The sequence below is a fragment of the Pipistrellus hanaki genome, assembly GCF_964339955.1.
Source record: "Pipistrellus hanaki genome assembly, chromosome: X".
NCBI lineage: Eukaryota > Metazoa > Chordata > Mammalia > Chiroptera > Vespertilionidae > Pipistrellus > Pipistrellus hanaki.
The window spans coordinates 22,452,069-22,477,722 of NC_140524.1; the positions used below are offsets into that span (position 1 = coordinate 22,452,069).

General features: G+C 42.0%; 1 protein-coding gene across 3 annotated transcripts; it reads right to left on the reverse strand.

Moving 5' to 3' along the window:
* Nucleotides 1-6,282: 6,282 nt before the first annotated feature.
* ZNF75D (zinc finger protein 75D) lies at nt 6,283-25,167 on the reverse strand. 3 transcript variants are annotated; one of them, XM_084870254.1, is made up of 6 exons: nt 24,892-25,167; nt 22,151-22,678; nt 20,326-20,518; nt 19,527-19,618; nt 19,071-19,197; nt 6,283-8,278 (listed from the first exon to the last, which is right to left on the reverse strand). In XM_084870254.1, the coding sequence occupies exons 2-6, from the start codon at nt 22,595-22,597 to the stop codon at nt 7,590-7,592; spliced, it is 1,548 nt and encodes a 515-aa protein (XP_084726380.1). In that variant the 5' UTR covers nt 22,598-22,678; nt 24,892-25,167; the 3' UTR covers nt 6,283-7,589. The 3 variants fall into 3 exon arrangements, with proteins under 3 accessions (XP_084726380.1, XP_084726381.1, XP_084726382.1); XM_084870255.1 differs by lacking the exons at nt 19,527-19,618; nt 20,326-20,518; XM_084870256.1 differs by lacking the exons at nt 19,527-19,618; nt 22,151-22,678; nt 24,892-25,167 and having other exon boundaries at nt 20,326-20,441.
* Between the last annotated feature and the right edge of the window lie 487 nt (nt 25,168-25,654).

The window sequence follows — 25,654 nt, forward strand, 5'->3', positions numbered from 1 at the left end:
CATTATTAAATTAATGGTATGCACTAAAGTTGATGTTAGTCTTGGAATTGAGGAGATTTTGTTCTGAAAGTGTCAATTAGTGTGAGATTGGCAGAAATACTGTGTTTTGTGGATTTTAAAATCTGCTTTTAAGATTCTCAAATACACCTGTCAAAATTGACCAAAAAGAAGTTGTGGTACATATATGCAATGGAATATTACCCAGCCACAAAAATGAATGAAATCTTGCCATTTACATCAGCATGCATAAACCCAGAGCATATAATGCTAAATGAAATGAGTCAGTCAATGAAAGACAAATACTATATGATTTCACTTATATGTGGGATCTAAAGAATAAAATAAATGAACCAAAAGTTGAAATAGACTCATAGAAATAGAGATCAGACTGATGGTTGCCAGCAGGGAGAGAAGTTTTTGGGCTGGGTGAAAGAGGTGAGGGGACTAACAAGTCCAATTCAATAATCACAAAATAGTCATGGGAATGTAAAGTACAGCATAAGTAATACAGTCAATAATATTATAACTATGTACAGTGCCATGTCCATACTTGAAGTATACTAGAGGGCCGGTATATGCACTGGAGGCAGTCTGGGACCCTTCACTCCTTACTGCCCACCTGCTCACTGCTCCTTACCACTCAGCTTGCTGCTCCTCAGCACTGCCATGGACGCAGGAGAGGCTCCCGCCACTGCCACTGCGCTCGCCGGCCGTGAGCCCTATCTTTCTGTGTAGTTATCTGTGGGCCAACTGCTCTCTTCCTTCTCACTTAGGGCGAGCAGCATGTGAGGGCAGAGTGCACTGTTGTGGAACACAGAGGGCTGCCGGGAGCTGAGGGGAGTGGACAGGCTCATGGGTGAGAGCTGGACACAGAGGATGCTATCTCACCCAATTATGGGGCGGGCTGGCCAGCCTTCACCGGCCTTACCCCATTCAGGGAGGGACCTACCGAGCAGGGTGTCTGCCTCTCCATTCTCCATCCTTCCATCTGTGACACCTGTCACCCTTGCCAGGCCTCCCCCAAAGCGAGTTCAGCTCAATCCCTGAATGTAAAAGGGCACGGGGGGAGCGGGGTTCCACTCCACTGCCCCCTTATTCCCAGCGACAGGACCTGGTCAACAGGACCTGATCTCAGGACAGTGCCCACAGCTGCAGAACATAGATCTGTTTCAAGAAAAGTTGGGAATGCAGCCGAAACCGGTTTGGCTCAGTGGTAGAGCGTCGGTCTGCGGACTGAAAGGTCCCAGGTTCGATTCCGGCAAGGGCATGTACCTTGGTTGCGGGTACATCCCCGGTAGGGGGTGTGCAAGAGGCAACTGGTCGATGTTTCTCTCTCATCGACGTTTCTAGCTCTCTCTCTCTCTCCCTTCCTCTCTGTAAAAAAATCAATAAAATATATTTAAAAAAAAAAAAAAAAAAAAAAAAAAAAAAAAAGAAAAGTTGGGAATGCAGACTTTTGTATGAGTCCCTATTCCAAAAGGTGGCAGTTTATTCACATTGTGCCAAAGACACCTTCAAGAGTGACTTACGAGGGTAAAGTCAGGGCCAAACCAGGCCATTTTCTCATCCAATCTCTCTGAGGCACGCGGACAGAACCAAGTCTCAGCTGACACTTCTGGTTTTTTTTTTGTTTGTTTGTTTTTTTGTTTTTTAAGCCTAAAGGACAGTAGTCTATCTCCATTCTTGTTCTTTGGGATTTTTTCATCATCGGATAAGAGGATGCATACATTAGGGCAATCCTCTTGAGATACAATATTCAAGTTGCACCCATGTGATGACAGCACCCCTCAGAGGGAGGGAGCTGACAGATGGGGAGCAGGGAATTCTAAAAACCAAAGCAATGACAGAGATGCTAAGCCTTTCCTTCAGGAGTCTGACACCCCTCTTCAGGCAGCCTGCAGGCCGGGTGTCTGCTGGACCTTTACCACTTGATGTCCTGACAGGAGCCCTGCTAGGCGGTGTGCAGGGCCACCTGGGCCCAGGGGGAATCACTCCCTCCGCCCCAGCCACTCCTGGTACAGCTCCTGCGTATTCACATGGCAACTGCATGAGGTAAGTTCCAAAGGCATCTGGGGAAATTCAGGAGTGACTGTATGGCCTCCCATGGGCTTTTTCTGTTTATACCATCACTATTTTGGACAAGAGCATTCAGAAGTCAGTCAATGCAGGCCCAGCTCTTAGGTACCCAGTGAAGAGGGTGCTGTCCACCAACCCTTCCCTTTGCTGACCCAGAGAAAGAAGAAAGGGCTCCTGCTGCTAAGTGTGCTTAAATTTAAAAGCATATCATAGCAGCCATTTCCAACCCAGCGCCTCTCACACAAGCTGTGCTTCAGGGAGATGCCTGCACTAAGCTGCCTGTCCTCCTGCGCTGAATGACCTGCCTGCGGTTATGTTCCTGCCATCTGAGCCAGCCCTTCCAAAGTTCTTGGAATCATATTTCAACCAATAGGAATAAGACTTTCCCTGTAAAATAGGAGCTGTGCAACTGTAGTACATTAGTATCTTCACCAACCAATCAGAGTGGCTTCTGTGAACAATCAGAACAGTGTTTCCTGGATTAATAAAATGTGACGGTTTGGAGTCCACATTTGAGACAGACCAATCAGGGATCAGGGACTTCTCTCTATATAAGTCAGCTTTCCTTTATATAAGCATGCTCAGTGGCCAGAACCTGGTGACCAGCCAAGTGGAAATACCAGCCTTCTATTTCTCCTTTCATTCCAGAAACACTCCCCAAAGGAGAGGTAAAGGCCTGTAATAGAGGGGTTGGTTGACAGATCGGGAGGAGGTCTGGGTTGTGTGTGTGGCTTAAAGAGCTAGCTTCTTTTCCTGGGCTTCTGCTCTTTGTAAGCTGTGATTCTGTTTGCCTTTTATTTCTACTTTTGGGCTGTCATTTGCCCCATGGCATCAATTCTCTGATATATTTTTAAAAAGTTGTTAATTTTCAGTTTAATTTTTTTTCTTATTGTGAGAGTAAGAATAATGAATTCCAAGCTTTTTACCTGATGGGCAGGAAATTTGGTTTTATTTTTATGTAGGATAATGTTCTGATTTTAGGTCATATATGCTGAAAATTTTAGTAATAAAGTGACATGAGGTTGGGAAGTATCTATGGAAAGATTCAGTACAATGTTCAGGGCAATATGTTAATGTTTGTTGAGTCTAGATGATGAATATTTGGGTGTTCATGATACTATTCTTTCCATTTATCTGTGTATTTAAATTTCTAGATGCTGAGAACGACTCTGGCACCACAGTAGTCCCCCTTATCTGCAGGGGATACATTCCAAGATGCCCAGTGGACACCTGAAACTGTGGCTAGTACTTAACTCTAATAAATTCCTTTAGCATGCTGGAAATATGGCAACAACATCTTCATTGGCAGAGCATCCTGTCCAGTAATTTTAATAATTTTTAGTCTAAACCTAATCCTGAATTTGTGTAACCATCCCTTACTTGCAGTAAATGGCTTAGTGTCGCTCATTTCAGAGGGTCCCTTGCTGAAGTTTTTGTATAGGCTCAATCTTTTCTGGCACAACACGTTGCCATCAATTGAAACACATATTCTCTTCATATCGTCCACCCACGAATTTGATTTCCATCTAAACTAAGCACTCATCACACACTGTGTCTATAACTTCTGCAGTTGGAGTTGCCACAGCAAAATTAGCAAGGATTTCTTTTACCTCTATCACAATTTCAGATAGAAGATTAATTCTTATCAAATAGTTAGCAACCTCAGCATGCAATGCAATTTTTTTATTTCCTTATTAAGTAAAAAGCATTTACCTATCACTTTAAGGAAGAAGCAGTTGATGGCTTGTCTTGTCTATCTAAATTTCCAGCATCATTACTCTTAACATAAAAACCATTGAAACCTGTAAAGAATTTTTGTGAGTTTATTTGAGCCAAACTGTCGACATATGCTGAGAAGCAGAACCTCAAGGAATTGAGATATTTTTCCAAAGATTGGAGGGTTACATTTGTATTTATACATTGCAATCAAAGGAAAGGGACATAGGTGGGTTACAGGAAATCCATTGGTGATAGACTAGAGAGGCGGGAGAAACCCCTGGGATTGGATAAAAAGTAAAATGATGGACACATAACTTAGGTGGATGCAGGAACAATTAACTTGATAATGAAGGAATTTGTGGTATCTGTTCTGGCACCTGGTGCCCCAAGGGGTCTGGAAAAAGGGAAGTCACTAGTTACTTAGACATTTCAAAAGGTATGTTGTTATAGATGCAAAAAGACAGACAGGCTCAGTTAAGGTAAAGGTTGACCTTATCAGTGAAGATACCAGCCTAGGAGGTGACTACCCACCATAACTGCTTTTAGTCAAAGTTTAATTTTAGACCTTCCTTTGTGGTTACTCTAGGTCTCTGAGTCTGCAAGACTGCCATGCAGGCCTCCCCTGAGCCTGTCAGGTTAGCATGTGGCCCCTTTCATACACACTCTTATGCTTTGAGGCCATTAATAAGTAATAGTAAAATAAGGGTCCCTTGAACAGTAACACTGTGATAGTGTGACAGTCAATGTGATAAGCAAGTCTGTGCTTAACTAATGGGCAGGGAGAGTCTAAAGTGTGGAGACCCTGGACAAAGGGATGAGTCATATTCCAGGTGTGATGGAGCAGGATGGTGCAAGCTTTCATCACACAACTAAAACACACAACTAAAAATTCAAGAATTGCAATATAGTTTGAACTTGGAATCAAGAATCCTCAATTCTCTTCCTGTTTCTGCCCATTCATATCTAAAGGCCTTCCTGACACTTACCTTAACTGATTTCTGTAACAGGACCCATTGCCCTGTTTTTTTTGTTGTTGTTTTTTACCTCTCCTGGGAATGCTAGATGAGAATCTGCAAAATGAGCTTTCAAGCTAACAGGTGTTGTAACAGGGACTGGCAGTTATGTGAAAATGGAGTGCCCTTTTGCTGACCTGAACTTTGCTGAATCTCCCGAGTGGACAGTAACTGTTGGCTCTAAATGTTACACGAACAGTGATGATAGCAGCTATCCAGGGTGCTGCTAAACATGGATTCATGCGAAAACAGTACTCTCTGCAAGAAGTTTAATGCCCCCTTAGTTCCAAGGACACAATCTCATTAAATTCTGGGAAGGATGGTGGGGCAGTCAGTCTCCAAGTTTTAGGAATATAGTGGGATTTTTTCCTTCCAGGCAAGTTCTTCCTCCAGGCTTAGCAGTTTCATTCTTTTTAGTTACCATTGTACACTCACCTTTTCCTTCTTTCATTAGTTTGTGGATGCACCTAACAGTGTAAATACTATCCATAAAAATTCCAATCCAGCCATCACCTCCTGCTTCCTTTTCCAGGCATCTAGTATATTTTGGTTGTCACTCATTAAAAGTGTAACTAGCTGAATAGGGACATTAGCTAATTGTTTAACAGCCTAGAGCAGTGATCGGCAAACTCATTAGTCAACAGAGCCAAATATCAACAGTACAATGATTGAAATTTCTTTTGAGAGCCAAATTTTTTAAACTTAAACTTCTCCTAATGCCACTTCTTCAAATTAGACTCGCCCAGGCTGTGCTATTTTGTGGAAGAGCCACACTCAAGGGGTCAAAGAGCCGAGTGTGGCTCGAGAGCCGCAGTTTCCCTGACCTCGGGCCTAAAGAGAAGCACCTCAGAAAATGTTATACCAGAAGGCTACCATTCAGAACATCACAAACAGGCTTTAAAATCCCATTAATTAGGGATGCTTAAAATATGGACAACTAGATAAAGCAGATTAAAAAAAAATAACTAGTGCCCTGGCTAGGTGGCTGTTGGTTGGAACAGTGTCTCATATACCAAAAAGTTGCATGTTCTATTCCTAGTCAGGGCACATACCTACACTTCGGGTTTAATCCCTGCATGGATGTTTCTTTCTCTTTCTTTCACTCCCTTCCTCTCTAGAAAAAAAAAAAAAAAACACACACCATATACTCAGGTGAGGAATAAAATACCCAAAATGAATACAAAGTAATATTGAATGTAAACTGAAATTGAAGGAAAAAATCATAAATAAAAATGCTTAAAAAAAAAAAAAACTAGGTGAAAGATGAAGGAAGAATGCTCCAAATGTTTATGGAATAGTTATGTGGCCCATCGGTGTTAGGCATACTCACATGTTTCATTTAATCCTCATAGCAGCCCTGAGAAGGAATTATCTCCATTTTACAAAACTGAAAACAGGATTAAAGAAGTCTCTTTATGAAAAAAAATATAGCTGTATATATTTCAAAAAAAAATGAACATTGGCCATCTCTACATAATTTGGTAACAATGTTTTGTTTAATGTTCAAACAATATGAAACAACATGCCACTTTCATAAAAAGGTACAATTTTATGAATCAATACATAGATGCCTTGGTCAACATCATAAACTAGGATTGGACGAAGATATAAATCCATGTCTTGACATCACATTGCTTTTCAGAATATAATCACTGAGGCCAACGGGGAAAGAAGAGAAACCACCAATGTCAAAAACCAGTTTCCATCTGACCAAGCTCTCATTGAGGCCATCATTCTAAGCCACAGGCCTTACTTTGCTCTGACATTTCTGGATGTTTCCTTCCGATAAGTGCATTGAGGTTAGGTCACAGGGCTCTCCTTGCATTTCACAGTCAAGTAGTTTACAAAGTCTCCAGATCTTCTGCAGAGCATTCAGGTATATGGGATTGTGTTGAACAGCTATAATAATGGGCCTTCCTTTAGGCCCTGGAGCAGTGTGGCACCAATTCGAAAGTCTCTAGTCCACAAAGTTAAAGTCAAAAAGGACCAATAACCACTGCTCTGTGCTTTTGAAGATACGGGAATGAGGGCCAAGACTGCCTCCTTCACCATTACACTCCATATACCTCAGTGTTGAAAGGATCAGCAGGAAGGGATATATCAAGTGCTTACAAGGTCCCAAGGTCTGTGTTGATATTAGGCCTTCACATGTGGCTTGTAATTCCTTGATAGAAAACATTGCAGTAGTATTCATGGGAGGAGCAACTAGAATGGGTGTACTTCTTCCAGGGCAGTGAATCCTCTCTTACTATTCCAGAATAAAGTTCCCTGAGCCATGGGCTTTGTTGTTCATCCACAAATAATAATAGCCCTAGAAAGTCTAACTTAGTAATACTCTCTGAGCTCCCTTCAGAGAACCTGAATATTCTTGCTTTCCACTTCTCCTGAGAATGAGAGTAGGACTAATGGCCATCATACATTAGTTGAGGACCTGATACCTACCTGAAGAATTTAAATCACATAGAGTTGGGAAGGTAATAATATAGATAGATAGATAGATAGATAGATAGATAGATAGATAGATAGACTATAGACATATGATTGGTATATTTTCATTCTTTTATTTATAAAGTACCCATTATGTTATCAGTCTTATGCTGGGCATTGAAGATACAATACTGAATAAGAGACAAGTTAGATTCCTTTATGTGAAGCATGACATGTACCCCTCTCAAATTTTCTGTTGATGACATAATCCTAGGTGCCTCATGATTTTGTATTCTTTTGCCTCTAGAGTCAAGCCCCATATGGTGACTTTCTTCAGAATGGAGATTCTGGACATTATTCCTTTCTCACATGGAGCTTTTGGTGTCTAAGGAGGCTTGACCGCCTGCTGAAGTTTCTCCTACATATGCTACAGGAATAAGGCTGCTCACCTGTGTGGGTTCTTTGGTGTTTAATAAGGTGCGAGTTCTGAATGAATCTTTTTCCACATTCATGACATTTAAAGGGCTTCTCTCCTGTGTGAATTCTTAGGTGTGTGTGTAGATTTGTGTTGTGACTAAAGCTTTTTCCACACCATGAGCATCTATATGGTTTTATTCCCTGGTGTGCCATTAAGTGCTTATTTAAATCTGAACTCCATCTAAACCTCTTATCACACTGTTGACATTTATAGGGTTTCTCTTCAGTGTGAATTCTCTGGTGCTTAATTAGGTCAGAGCTAACTCTGAAGCCTTTTCCACATTCCTGACATTTAAAAGGTTTCTCTCCTGCATGGCCTTTCCCATGAAGATCCATATGTTTTGGAAGCTCTTGTTTACAAGTTGAAAGTTTCTTTCTCTTCCTCCCCAGAAAAGCTCGAGGCCGTTTCCGTACCTTATGTGTACCACCAGGATTTTCTTTGACTGTCGTTTTCTGGGCAACTTTCATTCTGGCCTTTCTTAATACTTTGCATCCTGTTGTTTGTATTTCTAATGGAGAAGTAGACATAGGTGGGTCATTTCCAGTGTCATTTTTGAGCTTTAATCCTGTTGGAATAAACAGAAGAATCAGCTATCTATATCCCAATACAACAAAACTAGGAATGGAGCTTAAAGATCAATGATTTAAAAAAAAAAAAAAAAAAAGGAACAAGTGGTTTCTAGTCCAATCCACACGAAACTGCATAAACCTATTTCACCTTGATCCTCCCTACTAGGCCCAACAACAAACCAATTAAAGAATGTAAGAAACAACCAAGAGAATTTTAATAACATTTTAAAAATATTTTTAAAAATTGATTTTTAGAGACAAGAAGGGAGAGGGAGAAACATCAATGTGAGAGCTGAACATCAAGTGGCTGCCTGCTGCACACCCCCTACTCAGATTGAGCGAGTAACCAGGGCATGTGCCCTGACCAGGAATCAAACTGGCAACGTTTAGTGCATGGGACGATACCCAAACAACTGATCCATGCCATCCAGGGACCAACAGAGAATTTTAAAAAGTGGGAAAATAAGTTTGGGACCCCAGGACTAGGAGAATAACATAGCAAGAATTCTTACATACCCACATCCAACAGAAGGCGGCAACCCAGATCTAATGTTTTCTAACTCACAACCTAGCAACAGAAGCTTTCCTGAATAGGCTTCTTCCTTCTTCATTTTTCATGGGAAACCTTCTGTCAGCATAAGAATCCATTACAAGACACCAAATGGGCAGGCAGGACTAGCAAGATGCCTCGACACAAGTGGCCTGGCCCAGGAAGCCTTTCATCCCTGTGGGTCCAAGACTCCCAATTCCCACTGAGAGATACTCTAGCTCAAGTAAATACCTTCCTTACCCTCAGGAAGCACCAGGAGAGACACATGGGAGTCCTATCAGTGCCACATAAACTAAGGAAATAACAAAAAGTCTCTGAAAATTAAAATTGTCACTGTAGGAAAGAACATATGTAATAAACTAAAACATGGTGAATTCCCATTAAATTATTTAAATAGGACCCAGACTCTCCTAACATAATAGACAAAATGAGCAGGATACAATAAAAATTCACCCATCAGACTGAGAATAAATAAACAAAAAAAATTCACAACTTAAGTGAGAAAAGGAAATCTGATAAAAATGAAATCAGACTAGAATTCAAAAAACAAAAAAATATAAGACCAGAAAAATCTAAAAACACATGAAATTAAAAAATACTTCTAAATAGTCCATGGTTTAAAGAGAAAGTCTCAAAAGAAAGGTAAATATATATATATATATATATATATATATATATATATATATATATATGCCCTGGCCAGTGAAGTTCAGGGGTCGGAGCATCAGTCTGTAAACCAAAGGATTTCATGTTCGATTCCTAATCAAGTGCATATACCTGAGTTTCAGGTTATATCCCTGGCCTCATATAAGAGGCAGCCAATCTATGTGTCTCTCTCATATTAGTTTCTCTCTTTCTCTCTCTCTCTGCCCCCTTCCTTCCACTCTTTCTAGAAAATCAATGGAAAAATATACTTGGGTGAGGAATAACAACAACAAAAAACATACATAGTTGAATGAAAACAAAATTACAACATATCAAAATATGTGGAATGAAGATAAAGAAGTGCTTGGAGGAAAATGTATAGACAAAATGCTTACAATAGAAAAGGGGAAAGGTCTCAAATCAATAATCTAAGTTTCTACCCTAAGAAACTAGGGGGGGGGAAAAAGCAAAATAAAACCAAATCAAATTGAAGAGAGCAAATAATAAATATCAGAGCAGAAATCACAATCAAACAAAGTTCTTTCATCATTAAAATGTACATACTATCCAAAGTAATCTATAGATTGAATGCAATCCCCATTAAGGTACCAATGGAACATTTTACAGACCTAGAACTAACTCTCCAAACATTCATCTCGAATTAAAAAATAAAAAGACCCTGAATAGCTGCAGCAATCTTGAAAAAGAAGAACGAAGTTGGAGGGATCACAATACCAGATACCAAGCTATATTACAAAGTCACTGTTTTCAAAACTGCCTGGTACTGGCACAAGAACAGAAATATAGACCAATGGAACAGAACTGAGAACCCAGAAATTGACCCAAGCCAATATGCTCAATTAATATTTGACAAAGGAGGCAAGAGCATACAATGGAGACAAAACAGTCTCTTCAATAAATGGTGTTGGGAAAACTGGACAGATACTTGTAAAAAAATGAAACTAGACCACCAACTTACACCATACACAAAAATAAACTCAAAATGGATAAAGGACTTAAATGTAAGATGGGAAACCATAAAAATCCTACAAGACTTTATAGGCAGCAAAATTGCAGACATATGTCATAGCAGTATCTTTATAGACACAGCTTCTAGGGTAATGGAGACTAAGGAGAAAATAAACAAATGGGACTACATCAAAATAAAAAGGTTCTGCACAGCAAGAGAAACCATCAACAAAACAACAAGAAAGCCCACTGCATAGGAGAACGTATTTCCCAATGTTATCTCCGATAAGGGTTTAATCTCCAACATTTACCTGGAACTCATACAACTTAACAAAAGGAAGATAAACAACCCAATCATTAAATGGGAAAAGGACCTAAATAAACACTTTTCGAAAGAGGACATTCAAAAAGCCACGAGACACATGAAAACATACTCAGAGTCACTAATCATCAGAGAGATGCAAATCAAAACAATGAGATACTACCTCACACCTGTCAGAATGGTTATCATCAACAAATCAACAAATGACAAGTGCTGGAAAGGATGCGGAGAAAAAAGAACCCTCCTGCACTGCTGGTGGGAATGCAGACTGGTGCAGCCACAGTGAAGAACCCTATAGAGTTTCCTCAAAAAACTAAAAATGGAACTGCCATTTGACCCAGTAATCCCACTTCTAGGACTATATCCCAATAAATCAGAAACACCAATCAAAAAGGATATATGCACCCCTATGTTCATAGCAGCACAATTTACCACAACTAAGATTTGGAAACAGCCTAAATGCCCATCAGCAGATGAATGGATTAGAAAATTGTGGTACATCTATACAGTGGAATACTATGCTGCTATAAAAAAGGAATTCTTATCATTTGCAACAGCATAGATGAAAATGGAGAGCATTATGCTAAGTGAAATAAACCAGTCAATGAAAGAAAAACACCATATGATCTCACTCATTTATGGATAATAAAGAACATTATAAACTGATGATCAAAAATAGATACAGAGGCAGAGTAGCATTGAACAGACTGTCAAAATACAGCAGGAAAGATGGGGAGAGTTTGGGTAGGGAGGTAAGAGATCAACCGAAGAACTGGTATGCATGCATATAAGCATAATCAATGGATGCAAGATACTGGAGATAGGGGAGACTGGGACAAAAAAGGAGACATATGTACTACTCTTTCTAATACTTTAAACATTAAAATAAAATTTTAAATAAAAAAATGCTTGGAGGAAAATATATAGCCAAAATATTTACAATAGAAAAGGGGAAAGTTCTCAAATCAATAATCTAAGTTTCTACCCTAAGAAACTAGAAAAAAAAAAAAAAAAAGGAAAATAAACCCAAATCAAGTTGAAGAAAATAATAAATATCAGAGCAGAAATCACAATCAAACAAAGTTCTTTCATCATTAAAATGTACATACTACACAGAGCAATTTAGGTTGAATGCAATCCCCATTAAGGAACCAATGGAACATTTCACAGACCTAGAAGAAACTCTCCAAACATTCATCTGGAATAAAAAAAAAAGAAAGACCCTGAATAGCTGCAGCAATCTTGAAAAAGAAGAACAAAGTTGGAGGGATCACAATACCAGATACCAAGCTATATTACAAAGTCACTGTCTTCAAAACTGCCTGGCACTGGCACAAGAACAGAAATATAGACCAGTGGAACAGAACTGAGAACCCAGAAATTGACCCAAGCCAATATGCTCAATTAATATTTGACAAAGGAGGCAAGAGCATACAATGGAGACAAAACAGTCTCTTCAATAAATGGTGTTGGGAAAACTGGGCAGATACTTGCAAAAAAATGAAACTAGACCACCAACTTACACCATACACAAAAATAAACTCAAAATGGATAAAGGACTTAAACGTAAGATAGGAAACCATAAAAATCTTAGAAGAAGCTATAGGCAGCAATATAGCAGACATGTGTCCTAGAAATATCTTTACTGATATGATGCCTAAGGCAATGGAAACCTAGAAAATAAACAAATGGGTCTACATTAAAATAAAAAGGTTCTGCACAGCAAAAGAAACCATCAACAAAACAACAAAAAAGCCCACTGCATGGGAGAACACATTTGCCAATGTTATCTCCAATAAGGGTTTAATTTCAAAAACTTATAGGGAACTCATACAATTTAACAAAAGGAAGATAAACAATCCAATAAAAAAAAAATGGGCACAGGAACTCAACAGACACTTTTTGAATGAGGACCTACAAAATGACAAGAGACATATGAAAACACTAGTGGCCCAGTGTAAGAATTTGTGCCCACTGAAAAGAAATTAATTAGAAGAACTATTTTAGTATCACTATTCACTCTTTATAATAATGTCAACCAAATTCACAATCGATAATGACAGAATGAAACACACATGTGTGATTGGCACCAGCAAGAGCTTTATATGAACTGTGCATGCGCAAGTCAACTTAAGTTGTTATATATAGAGGCCCGGTGCATGAAATTCATGCACGGGGAGGGGGATGTCACTTAGCCCAGCCTGCACCCTCTCCAATCTGGAATCCCTTGAAGAATGACCTAAAGTCAGTTTACAAGGATTGGGCCTAAACTGGCAGTCAGACATCCCTCCCACAATCTAGGACTGCTGGTTCTTAACCATTCACCTGCCTGCCTGCCTGATTGCCCCTAACCACTCAGCTTGCTGGCCTGCTTGCCCCCAACTGCCCCTCACTGCCGGCCTGCTCACCCCAAACTGCCCCCCCCCCTGCTGGCCTGCTCACTCCAAACTGGCCCTGCCCCCACTGATGGCCTGATCGCTCCCAACTGGCCCCTCTGCTGGTCTGCTTACCCCCCAACAGCCCCGCTCCCCACCAGCCTGATCACCCACAACTGCCGTCCCACCCTGGCCTGATCACCCACAACTGCCCTTCCCTCTTGGCCTCTAACCACCTCTACCTCTGTCCCGCCACCATGGTTTTGTCCAGAAGAATGTTCGGAAGGTCTCCTGGAAGGTCTCCCAGTCTCATTAGCATATTACCCTTTTATTAGTATAGATAGAGGCCTGGTGCAAGGGTGGAGGCCAGCTGGTTTGCCCTTAAAGATGTCTTGGATCGGGGTGGGGGTTCCCTTGGGGCATGGGACAGCCTGGGTGAGGGGCTGAGGGCCATTTTCAGGCTGGCCAAGCCCCCCACCGGGGATCCTCACCCCATGGGGGTGTGGCCAACCTGAGTGAGGGGCTGAGGGCTGTTTTCAGGCTGGACATGCCCCCTGGCAATCCAGGCTCCTAGCCCCTTGAGCGGAAGCCAGGGCCAGCTGGAAGCAGGTATCTGGGATTTATTTATTTTCTATAATTGAAACTTTGTAGCCTTGAGCGGAGGCCAGGGCCAGCCAGGAAGCTTGGCTTCCTCTATCGCAGGTTGGCTGCCACCAGCTTTGTTGGGTTACTCTGCATATTCGCTCATGATTGGCTGGTGGGCGTAGCGAGTGATGGTCAATTTGCATGTTTCTCTCTTTTTTTTTTTTTTTTTTTAAATATATTTTATTGATTTTATACAGAGAGGAAGGGAGAGAGATAGAGAACTAGAAACATCGATGAGAGAGAGTCATCGATCAGCTGCCTCCTGCACACCCCCTACTGGGGATATGCCCGCAACCACTGTACATGCCCTTGACCGGAATCGAACCCGGGACCCCTCAGTCCCCAAGCCGATGCTCTATCCATTGAGCCAAACCGGTCCCGGCATGTTTCTCTTTTATTAGTGTAAATAATAAACTTGCCTTATTAGACTTGCTTTCTGATTTAGCTAAACTTGTTTCAGCCCAGTGAAGTACCCCAACTTCTCTTTCAGGTAATTGTCAGCAACATAGCAGTAAATATCAACATGAAGCAGATTATTACTCTTGATCATGCAGGGGGGAACAAAGGGTAAAATATTAAACTGTAGCAGTGTTGGACTATATTCTGTGCAGTAAAAAACCTGAAGTCACTTTCAAGGTCCATCATTTCTTATTTCTTTTCAGTTTGGTGAAGTGTCTAAACTTTCTAAATCTATTTTCTGGCTAATGAAAAGAAAATAGGATTCCACTGAGTCTTCTATCTACTTACTCTAGGACTTCTGTGTGGATCAAATGAGATGAGGCATGGGAAAACACTTCACAGACATTTGGTTAAAGTGTAAAATGTTTGTACTGGCTATAAAGCAAGTAGTGTTCCTGGGCTGAAGAAACTCCAAGGAGGCTAGTTGTCGCTAGGGGAGAGGAAGCCAGGTGTTGCTACGTGAGGTCATTACCTAGTGCCCACAATGACCGTTTTTGGGCTGGGCTGTGGGCCGCATTTTTACCCATGGGGTCTTGGCAACGTTGACTGCGATTTGGTGGGCTGTTGCTCCAGGGTGGTGGCAGGACCTGCGTTCCACTTGGTGGGTGACAAGTGTTGCCAGATCTGCAGTGTCATTTCTCTGTGTGTGACACGGCAGGTCCTACATTGAGTGTATGCCTCCTGGTGGTCAGTGCGTGTCATAGTGACTGGTTGGATGGTCGGACACTTAGCCTTTTATATATATATATATATATATATATATATATATATATATATATATATATATATATATAGATGCTCAGTCACTAATCAGCTGAGAGATGCAAATCAAAATGACAGTGAGGTACCATCTCACACCTGTCAGAATAGCAGTCATCAACAAATCAACAAGCGACAAGTTCTGGCGAGGATGTTGAGAAAAAGGAACCCTCTTGCACTGCTGATGGGAATGCAGACTGGTGCAGCCACTGTGAAAAACAGTATGGAGTTTCCTCAAAAAATTAAAAATGGAGCTCTTATTTGATACAGTAATCCCACTTCTGGGAATATATCTCAAGAAAATAGAAACACCAATCAGAAAGCATATAGGCAGCCCTATGTTCATAGCAGCACAATTTACAATAGCTAAGATTTGGAAATAGCCTAAATGCCCATCAGCAGATGAATGGATTAAAAAACTATGGTATATCTATACAATGGAATACTATGCTGTGGTAAAAAAGAAGGAATTTTTTCTATTTGCAACAGCATGGATGAACTGGAGAGCATTACGCTAAGCAAAATAAGCCAGTTGGAGAAAGATAAATATCACTCATTTGTGGAATATAATGAATAACATAAACTGATGAATCAAAACAGAGCCAGAGAAAATAAAATACTTTAGAATATAATAGAAGAAATCTTGTTATTTGTAGATTTTTAATATTTCCTACAACTTTTGTGATATTATACTATGTTAGTACAGTTTTGGTAATATTATTATAGTTAAAATCTGTTTTTCTTAGAATAGTAATTTTTATTGCATGTAATATTATATTTAAAATCTTTTTATAATATTAATGTTTATTGCATGTAAAAATAAAATACATAAAGTAAATAAATAAATTAAAAATAAGGCCAGTATTACCCTGATAGCAAAATCATACAAGGACAGTACACTAAAAAAGAAGACTACAGACTAATATCTCCCATGAACTTAAATGCAAAGATCCTCACCAAAATATTGGTAAACTGAATATAACAATATAACAATATTTAAGCATTATATACCATAATCAAGTCAAATTTATTGCAGGTTTGCTAAGCTGGTTCAACATATGAAATTGATCAATACAATCCACCATATCAATAAGCTTTGTAAGATCACAACCCTATCAACTTACACAGAAAAGTATTTGAGAAATTCTACATCCATTTATTATAAAACACTAAGGAACCTAGAAATTGTAGACTTGATACATCAAAGGAAATGATGAAAGATAACATTTTCATGCAGATTGGAAACAAGGCAAGGATGTGTACTCTTATCACTCTTATTCAGCATAGTACTGGAAGTTGGGATGACTGCAATAAAAATAAAAGGTAACTTTTGGGCAAAATGGCCTTTAGGTAAATGCAGTATTCGCCTCATCGCAAAAACACATAAAAGATACCACTAAACTACAGAATAACCATCATTCATCACCACCAACCCAACCTTATATGAAACTAGAGGCCTGGTGCACGAAACTTGTGCATGGGTAGGGTTCGTAGGCCTGGTGAGCGATCAGGTCCTATTAGATCCCCCACCTCCTTCTCTCACCATCCATACGCCGCCACTGCACAGTCCCTTCACCTCCCTGCCTCCTTCTTCCCTTGCCACCTGCGCACCCTGCCACTAGGCAGTTCCCCCCACCTCCTCCTTCCTTCACTCCCTCAGCACCCTGATGATGCCCCCTGGTGGTCAGTGCACATCATAGCAAATGATCAAACTCCCAGTCTCACAGCTGAACTTCCGAAGTGAAACTTTGCATATTAGCCGTGTGTGTGTGTGTGTGTGTGTGTGTGTGTGTGTGTGTGTATGGTAAAGGATCTTCTTTAAGAATAATATGAATAAAAGATAAAAATATGAATAATAAAATGGCAATAAATATGTATCTATGATCAATTTAATCTAAAAAACAAAATAAATCAATAAGCAGAACAGATAAGCAGACTCATAGATATAGAGAACATTTTGATGGTTGTCAGATGAGAAGGGGGTTGGGAGATGGGTAAAAAGGTGAAAGGGTTAAGAAGTACAAACTGGGTCCTAACTGGTTTGGCTTAGTGGATAAAGTGTCAGCCTGTAGACTGAAAGGTCCCAGGTTCGATTGGGTCAAGGGCATATGCCTGTGTTCTAGGCTCGATCCCCAGTGAGGGGCATGAAGGAGGCAACCGATCAATGATTCTCTCTCATCACTGATGTTTCTCTCTCTCTCTCTCAATCCCTTCCTCTCTGAAATCAATAAATATATATATATATATATATATATATATATATATATATATATATATATATATTTTAAGAAGAAGTATAAATTGGTTGTTATGGAATAGTCACGCAGCAGAAAGACTAGTCGCTATGACATGCACTGACCACCAGGGGGAATGCCACTCAGCCAGAAGCCCTGAGCCGGGCTCACTGCAGGCAAGTGCAGTGGTGGTGGCAGGAGCCTCTCCCATGGAGAGTGGGCCTAAGCTATCAGTCAGACATCCACTGAGGGCTTCTGGACTGCAAGAGGGCACAGGCAGGGCTGAGGACCCAGCCCCTGAGTGTACAAATTTCGTGTACCGGGCCTCTAGTTATTATATAAAAACACTGACCATGTTGAAGCTAAAATTAAAAATATTACCACTTATAATTGCTCCAATGAAAATGAAATGCTTTCACATATACTTAACAAAACATGTAGAAAATTACAAAAAGTTGAAAGAAATCAGACCTATATAGAAAGACATACTTTGTTCACTGACTGGAAAAATCAACATAGTAAAGATATCTATCCTCTTCAAACTAATATATAAGTTTAATGTGATTTCTAGCAAAATCTCAACATAGCTTTTTTTTTAATATATATATTTTATTGATTTTTTTTTTTTTTTTTTACAGAGAGGAAGAGAGAGGGACAGAGAGTTAGAAGCATCAATGAGAGAGACTCATCAATCAGCTGCCTCTTGCACACCCCCTACTGAGGATGTGCCCGCAACCAAGGTACATACCCTTGACTGGAATCGAATGCGGGACCTTTCAGTTCCCAGGCCAATGCTCTATCCACTGAGCCAAACCGGTTTCGGCTCAACATAGCTTCTTATAGACATAGAGGCATGGTGCACGAAATTTCATGCGTGGTTAGGGTCCCTAGGCCTGGCCAGAACCTTCTTTCCCAGGTTGGAGCAGACAGCCTTCCTTCCGCCAGGGCCTCCCACTGCTGGTTTGTTTGCCCCCACATGCCCTCCCCTGCCGGCATGATCACCCACAACTACCCTCACCTGCCGGCCATCTTGTGATGACATAAGGGCGTTGCAAGAAGGCATGAGGACCACCTAGGCTTTTTATTAGTATAGACTAGAGGCCTGGTGCACGAAATTTGTGCACGGTGGGGGGGGGGGATCCCCTCAGCCCGGCCTGCACCCTCTCACAATCCATGACCCCTCGGGTAGGTTCCCTAGCCCTGGCCTGAGACCAGGGCCTATCGGGGCTTTCCTTCCTCCGGCTCAGGCAGCTGGCCCCATTCCCACCACTGCAACCCTGCTAGCGGTTCTCTAGAACCACTGCTCTAGAGCCTAAGACCATCGGAAAACACAGATATTTACATTACGATTCACTAACAGTAGCAAAATTAGTTATGAAGTAGCAACGAAAATAATTTTATGGTTGGGAGTCACCACAACACCAGGAATTGTATTAAAAGGTCACGGCATTAGAAAGGTTGAGAACCACTGCCTTAGATTGTCAAATTAAAAAAAACACATAACAGCCAACATAACAATAGCCGTCCAATGTGAGTGAATCAAACTTAAACCTATTTTTTTTTTGTCAGATTGGCAAAAAATATAATAGATATTTTTGGTGTACCGAAGAATTTTAGTAATTAATTAGTTTCTGTGTGCCATGAGATGAAAAAGGTTGAAAATCGCTGCTCTGGGTGATTTGGATATGCCTTTCTTTTTCCCCACATCACCAAGTTGAGAACCAACCAGCTAGTGGAACATAGGGACTCTCTTACTGGAATACATTTTCCATAAACTGAGGCCATAACAGATTATTCAACTTCTACACAAAGGAAAGGAAGAATTTTTACCTAGAGAGATGACAGTCTCATAGTTTTCCTGCATTACTTCATTGTAGAGGATCATCTGAGTAGGGGCCAGTAATTTCCATTCTTCTTCGGAAAAATGCACAGCCACATCTTCAAATGTCAATAAACTCTAAAGAAGAGAGTGGGTTTTAGTTCAGTATTTGCCAACACAGAAGTGGTACTGTCACTCATTTCTGAATTACATGGTAGTTCAGTCACTGAAATTAAGTGTATAAAATTTAGGGAGGAAAAGTGAGCGGCAGAAAAGAAAGAAAAGAGATCAGTAAACGAGCTTGGGAGGTGTCCAATTCTCACTGTCCCAAGCCTAGCTGTGTAAAGGACATCTGAGGCTAACTCGGCTCAGAATACCTGCTGGGCATTGTGGGTCTTGGGCAGCAGAGAAAATCACAGACAAGGTCACATTCAGGCTGCCTGCAAAATCTGGAATGTACAGCTCACCTGGGATTCAGGCAAGACGAGCTCAGTTGCCATCTTCCAGTTTGGGGTGCTTTTCTGCTCAGAAAAAGCTAGAATCTGTTGAGCAGGCACAGCTGTGGGTGGAAAGGAGCCAGAAAATTTCTCTTTTCTGTTTATGAATATCCTGAGCTGATTTGTAAAATATAGAATATCAGGATGCCTTCAGTAAAGATAGTTCACCTTCATGTGTATGAATGTGTGTGTAATGCCAAAAGTGGCCATTTTCACGGTAAATAAGAAGCAAATATCCACCACTCCATAGAATGAGTTCCCCAGATTTCAAGAGATAAATTATTAAAGGAAATTGGCTATTTTTTCCTATCATAAAATAGTCTGTTCAATGGGCTGGCCAAGAATCAGGGATGTTTGAAAATGAGTGACTCAAGTCTTCCAGTGTATAGTAGGAAATGTGAAATGTTTTAGTCTATTATTATTTTTTCCTGGTGTATAATTCTCTTCCTCTTTTGTCAATGACAGCTCATTTCGGATCTAATTTCTTCTCCAACTTACAAGAGTCAGATGACCCCACCAGTCCCCATTCCATTTTCTCTCAAATTTCTAAGGAACAAGGTCCATGACATGAATATCAGGATCCCATGGTTTGGATATTTCTGTACACCACACTGCTCCTCACCTTCACCCACCATTGACCTACTGTAGTCCCATATGAGAGACATCCTAACTGCTAGCATGGCTGGGCACCTGGAAGATTCCTATGATATTCTAGCTGAATGGATTACTCTCATGGCTCCCAGAAGAGAATTATTATGAAGCTCCTCACCTCTTTCATATACAGGCTGGGTTTCTGTGTGAGTTTTCAAGCCCAGCTGTTCTTGTAGTACCTGGTATGCATCCCAACATTCTTTCTGGAACACACCCATTGCTTGGGGCTCTGCTGGCTTCCACTTAAAGCCTGGGACCTCTGCTGTTCCTCCCAAGAGCACTGCCTCCTTTCCCAGGTCATGGACTGTGACCTAGAAATAATCCCCATCCTCATTAGCACAGAACTTACTCGCAGTTTCAGGCTGTGGTGGAGGAACGAACAAGAATAGAGCCCAGATTTCGGGAGTGTGTGACATTAAAGGAAGTATTAAAAAACGGTAACGGTATTGTGCTCCCCTTTTCTCACAAAGAACTATATACATCACCTGGGAAAATGAGGATAACATCAAAAAAGCTGTGACTGCTGCTAGGCTCCACCCCTCCACATAGTAGCACAGCCACGGCTCAGGCTGCTAGCAAACTGGGTGCAGGCTGCCTTCACTGGCTTGTTTCCTTGACTTAGTTCCTTGCCTGATCGGATTTCTATATTTTAGTCTTATCTAAGGCATTCAATAAAAAAGGTTTTTCCTCTTTGTCAGATTTTCTAACCCCCTCATGATTAAGAAAGGATTTCATGGAGAAAGGGGATGCAATGGGGGGGAAAACTGGGGAAAGTTCAGCTCTAACCTCCCTCCTCACGGGATTCAGTTGTAATAAGACACAAATATATCCTGCCCTGTGTTCCTCAAGGAGAGCTCCTGAAGAAAGGGAGTGTGCTGCCATCTCCCCAGAGCAGGGATCTTCAAACTACGGCCCGCGGGCCACATGCGGCCCGCAGAGGAGTCTGACCCTGCCCGCCAGGTTTTTTGGGCAGTGAGCGCAGCCGAGGTGTTACAGTAGGAATTAGTAGTTCATATAGTCCGGCCCTCCAGCTCTCTGAGGGACCGTGATCTGGCCCCCACTTAAAAAAGTTTGAGGACCCCTGCCCCAGAGCATACCTTGGTTCCCCACTCACCAGCAAAGCCAAGGATAGATCACTAAGGAAGGTAACGGAGGCTCTTTCCCCGGCCTAGAGATGTGTATTCCCACTACAGAGGGCACTAACCCTCAGCATCTTGATTCTTGCCACTTCCCTTTGGCATTTTTCTTCTTTCCATGTCCTTGCTTCCCATTTATTCTACTTCTTCTCCTCTGCAGTCTTCCCAGAGTTGTTTGATTTATACTTCTGTTTGCTACCCTTGCTCTCCTTTGATCTTTCTAAGTGCTATCTTAGCCCCCACTCCCCAATTTTCTCCCTTTTCCCCATTTGTTCTTGCCATTTAGTTCTGTTTCTAGGAAATCAAGTCCTATCTCCTTGGCCATGCCAGATTAGGCTCACCACACTCAATTTGCATTGGCCCTAAATAGGGAAAAATGCACTTATTTTTGCTAAGGCCAGGAAAGATTGCCAGGAGCTCTGAAACTTATAGACCAGTGTTTCCCAAAGTGTGGTACTCGTACTCCCAGGGGTACGGGAAGAGTTTGGTGGGGGTACGCGTTGCACCGGAGTTTGGTGGGAATATGCGCTGCACCGTGCTTAGCTGCGCCTAATTCTACATTCTCGTGAGTACGAGGGGTACTCAGCGTTACGAAAATTATAGAAGGGGTACACATATGTCAAAAGTTTGGAAAACACTGCGTGTAGATTATTGCTGCATACATGTGATTTCAGAACTCACTTAATTATCCCAAAGGAACAACGGAAGAGTGACCCAACCAAAATCATTCCCCCATTAACCTCCAACCCATAAACATACCCACCCATATCCTATTTCATTGTATGTGTGAGGAATCTTTTTTCTCACCTCATTACTTATTCCACCAGGTTCTCTCTGAAAGTGCTCTACTAGGGCCACAACCTCTTTGATGCTCTGGGGATGATACCTCTGTACCCAGTTCTGAATATCCCTGGGCAGAATGTTTAGGAACTGCTCTAGCACCAGCAGTTCCAAGATCTGTTCTTTTGAGAGGATCTCTGGCTTGAGCCACTGATGGCATAATTCCTGAAGTTGGTGGACAGCCTCAAGGGGTCCAGGTGCTTCCTGGTAACAGAAACTCCGGAACTGCTGGCGAGCACTCTCAAGACCAAGACTGTCCATGTGTGGGCTGAATTTCTTACTCTGACCGGAGCTCTCTTTCACAGACTCCTTAGTCTCCCACGAAGACTCCACGTGTGCGTACGAACAAGCATTCATCTTCAGATGTCTCATCATAATTTTCTCTTGGAACAGTTTTTCTCCTATTTGTGACATTCTCCTGGTGCCACCTTTGACAACTGAGGCCTTGTCAGGTTTGGTTACAAAATCAATGAATGGATCTTCTCCCCAAGGGCACTGAGGGAAGAGAGGAAAAAAGTGAAAAGTCAAAATAAAAGCCACATGATATATATTTACTTGCTCTTTAAAATTATCAGAGAAAAATGAACAGAAAAGTTTTGTCTTGCTTCCCCCTTAAAATCAACTGCCAAGAATTAGGACACGCGAGAGGGCAGATTACTTCAAAGTAAATGTTTCTCTCCTTTAGTGTTACTCAACTTTGAAACAAAGAACAGCTCAGAGGAGACAGATGTCAACTGAAAACTATTTGCTCAAAGGCTGAGGAACAAATGGTAGGTGAAAAAAATAGCACCCATTTGCTAAAAAGGAGCTTTAAGACTATTTAATACTTAATCTGTGTGCTTCCTATCCCATCTTCACAAATAGGGCATATTTGAGTTTCTCTAAATTTTAACAGATCATTCCAATCTTCTGTCTTTAGTCAGGGGGGAAATAACTTCTATGCCCCTTCATTCCCTTAAGATAGGGGTGTCAAACTCAATCAGAGAAGGGGCCAAAATCTAAAATCCAGCCTAAATCGAGGGCCTAATGGTTTACTGAACAGTCATAAACTGACAATGTCATAAACTGACAGCGGAGTGCAGTGATGACAGCGCGGTGCGGGCCACATTGCAAGGCCTGGCGGGCTGGATTTGGCCCGCGGGCCTTGTGTTTGACATATGTGCCTTAAGAAGACTGAAACCTTTACTTCATGGAACATTTGATAGTCTTCTTTCCATTACATTAACAATGGCAGGAGAACTGATACAGGAAGATCAGAAAAGAAGTATTAAGGAAAAAAAGTAACCTTATTCCTCTCAGCAAATATCCCCCAACTAAGCAACTAGATGTCCACAACATTTTTTGTTGGTACTTTTGGGGGAAATTTATAAAGGCCTCTGTGCAAACGTGTACTTATGCATTCAATTTCTTGTTTACTTACTGCAAAAACTTCCATTTGTTTATAAGCTATCTAAATAGCAGATTTTTTTTAAAAAGGAAAGAAATGGTGATGGTTGAATTTCTTTTTAAAAAAATATATTTTATTGATTTTTTACAGAGAGGAAGGGAGAGAGATAGGGAGCTAGAAACGTCAATGAGAGAGAAACATCGACCAGCTGCCTCTTGCACATCCCCTACCCACAACCAACGTACATGCCCCTGACCGGAATTGAACCTGGGACCTTTCAGTCCGCAGTCCGACGCTCTACCACTGAGCCAAACCGGTTTCGGCGGTTGAATTTCTTGAGACAGGAAGGGTCTAGTAAAGGTACCTCCTTCTCCTGATTTTACATTTCTTCAGGGTCATTACAGATTTTTAAGCAAGGCTGAGGATAGCCTGGAAAGTCTGATTTTCCCTGAGATGATCCAGCAAAAAGAGCAACACATTTATTTCGAGGATACCCCTGGTATTCAAAGAAATGGTTGGTTCTTTGCTGCTTATACAGGCTGAGGAGACACAGGAACACCTCCTATACATTTAGTTTGTGGATTTTTTGGTTTTGTTTTTACATTTATGTATTTATTTATTTGTTTATTTATTTTCGTATTAAATTTTATTGGGGTGACATTAGTCAACATGAACATATAGATTTCATGTGTCAATTACTAAGTTACAAAATCTGTATATAGGACCATGTGTCCACCACCCAAAGTCAAATCTCCTGTCACCTCATATTAGGACCCCCTTCTCCCATCCTTCCTCCCTCTGGCAACCTCCTATATTTTTTAGCAGCAGAAGCTGTAATGACCTTTCCTTCAGGGATATGACCGTAAGCCAGCAGAAACTGGAAAACGTCCCTGGGTGCAGTGGTAGTCATCACTGCCCCATCCCCCACCACCAATTCTCTACACCTATGTCAACCACAAGGGTGACAATAAGCCCTGTGCACGTGCTCAGCCTCGGAGGGTGCTTCAGCAGCACTCCTGGATGATATTTGCACACAGAGTACCAAGAGATCACTTCCGGAAGTTAGATGTGGAAATAGGAGCCTGAATACCGGTCTCACAGAGAAAAGGTCGTGCCTGAACTCAGGCTGACGGCCGCCAGGCAAAGACGCCACCACGAACTGGGACTGCTACATCCCCCATCCCCCATCCCCCAACCCCCACCTCCCCACCTCCCCACCCCCATCCCCTCACCATCATGCAGGCTGCAACTGGCACCTGCGGCCCTTATCGCTCGAGCTGTCTATACCAAATACAAAGGGGAAATCGGGCTTCTCGATTACCTTCACGCCGCTCTGGCCTCCAGGGACGCCACTTGCCTCTTCCTCACTGGACTCTGGAGTCGCCACGCCTCCGGGTCCTCTGGGAAGAAGCTCTCCGCGCCTGCGCTGCTGCGGAGCGGCGTTGGGAGCCTGTGACGTCTGAGAGAGGAGCCCAAGACTCAGAAGCGCAGGGAACTTGGAAGATCAGTCTCCCATCCGTTCCCTCTATCTCCCCGAGCCTGTACCCCGACTCGCCATTTTAAGGTCGCGGGATGTGGACCGGGACCCAACCGGAAAAGGAAGAGTCGTTTCCGGTGGCTTTGTGACAACCACGCCCAGCTATCTGTCTTCCTTCCTCCACCTGTGCAGTCTCAGCCCAGCCTGCTAGGAACAATCCCTGAGGTCCTTTCCAACCTCCAACCTAGAAGGATTGCCTTTCTTATCCCATTCAGCCCCTGATGCAAAAAAAAGTTAATCCCATTGAGTCTCCAGACCCCACAATCCTCTCTCTCTCCCTCTCTCCCTCTCTCTCTCTCTCTCTCTCTCTCTCTCTCTCTCTCTCTCTCTCTCTCTCTCTCTCTCTCCCTCTCTCCCCCACTCTCTCCCCCCCTCTCTCCCTCTCCCTCTCCTTCTCCCTCTCCCTCTCCCCTCTCCCCCTCCCCTCTCCCCTCTCCCCTCTCCCCTCTCTCCTCTCCCCTCTCCCCTCTCCCCTCTCCCCTCTCTCCCTCTTCCTCTCCTCTCTCCTCTCTCCTCTCTCCTCTCTCCTCTCTCCTCTCTCCCTCTC